The sequence below is a fragment of the Saccopteryx leptura genome, chromosome 1 (assembly GCF_036850995.1).
Source record: "Saccopteryx leptura isolate mSacLep1 chromosome 1, mSacLep1_pri_phased_curated, whole genome shotgun sequence".
Taxonomy (NCBI): Eukaryota; Metazoa; Chordata; class Mammalia; order Chiroptera; family Emballonuridae; genus Saccopteryx; species Saccopteryx leptura.
The window spans coordinates 376,005,278-376,006,830 of NC_089503.1; the positions used below are offsets into that span (position 1 = coordinate 376,005,278).

At 58.4% G+C, this 1,553-nt stretch overlaps 1 protein-coding gene across 2 annotated transcripts; it reads right to left on the reverse strand.

The window, feature by feature from the left end:
• Nucleotides 1-1,317, reverse strand: MYMX (myomixer, myoblast fusion factor). Of its 2 annotated transcripts, none has more exons than XM_066361404.1 (2): nucleotides 1,192-1,317; nucleotides 1-728 (listed from the first exon to the last, which is right to left on the reverse strand). In XM_066361404.1, the coding sequence occupies exon 2, from the start codon at nucleotides 710-712 to the stop codon at nucleotides 458-460; it is 255 nt and encodes an 84-aa protein (XP_066217501.1). In that variant the 5' UTR covers nucleotides 713-728; nucleotides 1,192-1,317; the 3' UTR covers nucleotides 1-457. The 2 variants fall into 2 exon arrangements, with proteins under 2 accessions (XP_066217501.1, XP_066217500.1); XM_066361403.1 differs by having other exon boundaries at nucleotides 1-776.
• Nucleotides 1,318-1,553: the final 236 nt, after the last annotated feature.

Below are 1,553 nucleotides of genomic sequence, written 5' to 3' on the forward strand. Positions count from 1 at the left end.
TATTTTATTGAGTACCTGCTGCTTACTGGGCTTTGGGGCAGAATTGATTCTCTGGGGGAATCAAGGTCTTACTCTTTTAAGGTAAAACCTGAGTCTGGATTAAAATCTTGCCTCCACTAAATTGTCAGTTGACCCTTGGTTAAGCATTGTCCCTCACTGGACCTCGTGTCCCCATTTGTCTGGAGATAGGGAGAGGGGGGGAGACAGTTCCTCTCCCTGCGGAGGCCCCAGGTGATTAGGAAAGATACTGAAGACGGCAGAGAGGATGGATAAAGTCAGTTTTCTGCTAGATGCTGGGCTTGGTTCCAGTCATTTCTGCTGGAGCCAGGAGGCTCCTATGCCCAGCTGGGAACCATGTCTAATGCTCGCTGGGCAGGCTTCAGTCGGTGATGGTTGCCAGGACTGTCGTACTCCAAAAGAAAGCACTTCGTTCCTGCTGCTACCAGGACTCGTGACCTCATTTTTGGGGGGTTAGCCTCTCCCTCCTCTCGGGGCGGGCCGCTCTGGAGGCCTCTCCCCTGTCTGGCGGATGTCTCTGGCTGAGGACAAACAACAGACAGCCCAACAGAGCTTCCCTAACGTCTTGGGAGCCCAGGCGGCGGGCCAGTCGGCGCAGCAGGGGCAGGAGGCGCTGGCGGGCCAGGCGGGCTGCGGGCAGCAGCAGGCGGGACAGCAGCGTTCGCAGCAGCAGCGGGAGCAGGGGCACAGGCATGGCTGGGTCTGTGACTCTGAAGGCAATCCAGAACCTAGACTTGCCTTTCCTGCTCCCTCCTCACCTGGCAAAGACAGGGCACATGGGGCGGCAGGCAGAATTCCCATTCCCATCCCCTTTGGTTTCCACCCTCACCTTCTCCCAGGCCTCAGTTCTTGGGCCCCTTCGGCTTTCCGAAGCCCTTTCTCCTGGTGAGGCAGCCAGGGCAGGAGGGTTCTTCCTGGAGAGGAGAGCTGGAACTGGGGCCTGCAGCCTGCCATTCCCAGCGCCCGGGACTCCTGCTGGTCCCTGCACCCTTCCCTCCTCTGGTCACACCCCCCCTGCACACACAGTCCCCTGACATTCTTCATTCTCGTCCCTCAATCGGGACTTCTCCCTCGGGCAATTCTGAGTTTTCTCCTGCAGGCCGGCCCTTGATCCACCCTGACCTGAGACTTCTTACCCTCCCAACCCCCATCCCTATGGGCAGCAGCTCTCACCTGTCAGAACCACTGCTCAGAAGCAATCTCTGGCTGAATTTGCTTGTGGGGGAGACAGCCTCCCAGGACACTCAATACACAGGGGCTGCCCCACCCAGCTCAGCCCCACCCAGGACAGCCTGCCAGGGTGGGGAGAGCAAGGAGAATGACAGCTGCGTGCCGGCACCTGCTGTGGGGAGCAAAGGGGGCAGCTGGGCTGCGGAAAGTGGGAGGAGCAGATGCAGGACTCTCCCTGCCGGGTTCAGACCTCAGAGTCGGAACCTAAACTGCAACTGCATCTTCTTTTTTTTTTTTTTTTTTTTTTCCTGAAGCTGGAAATGGGGAGAGACAGACAGACTCCCGCATGCGCCCGACAGGGATCC

What these genes read in the sequence shown, in the direction of transcription:
- MYMX (XM_066361404.1), bottom strand. Translation starts at nt 712, where the DNA reads ATGCCTGTGCCCCTGCTCCCGCTGCTGCTGCGAACGCTGCTGTCCCGC.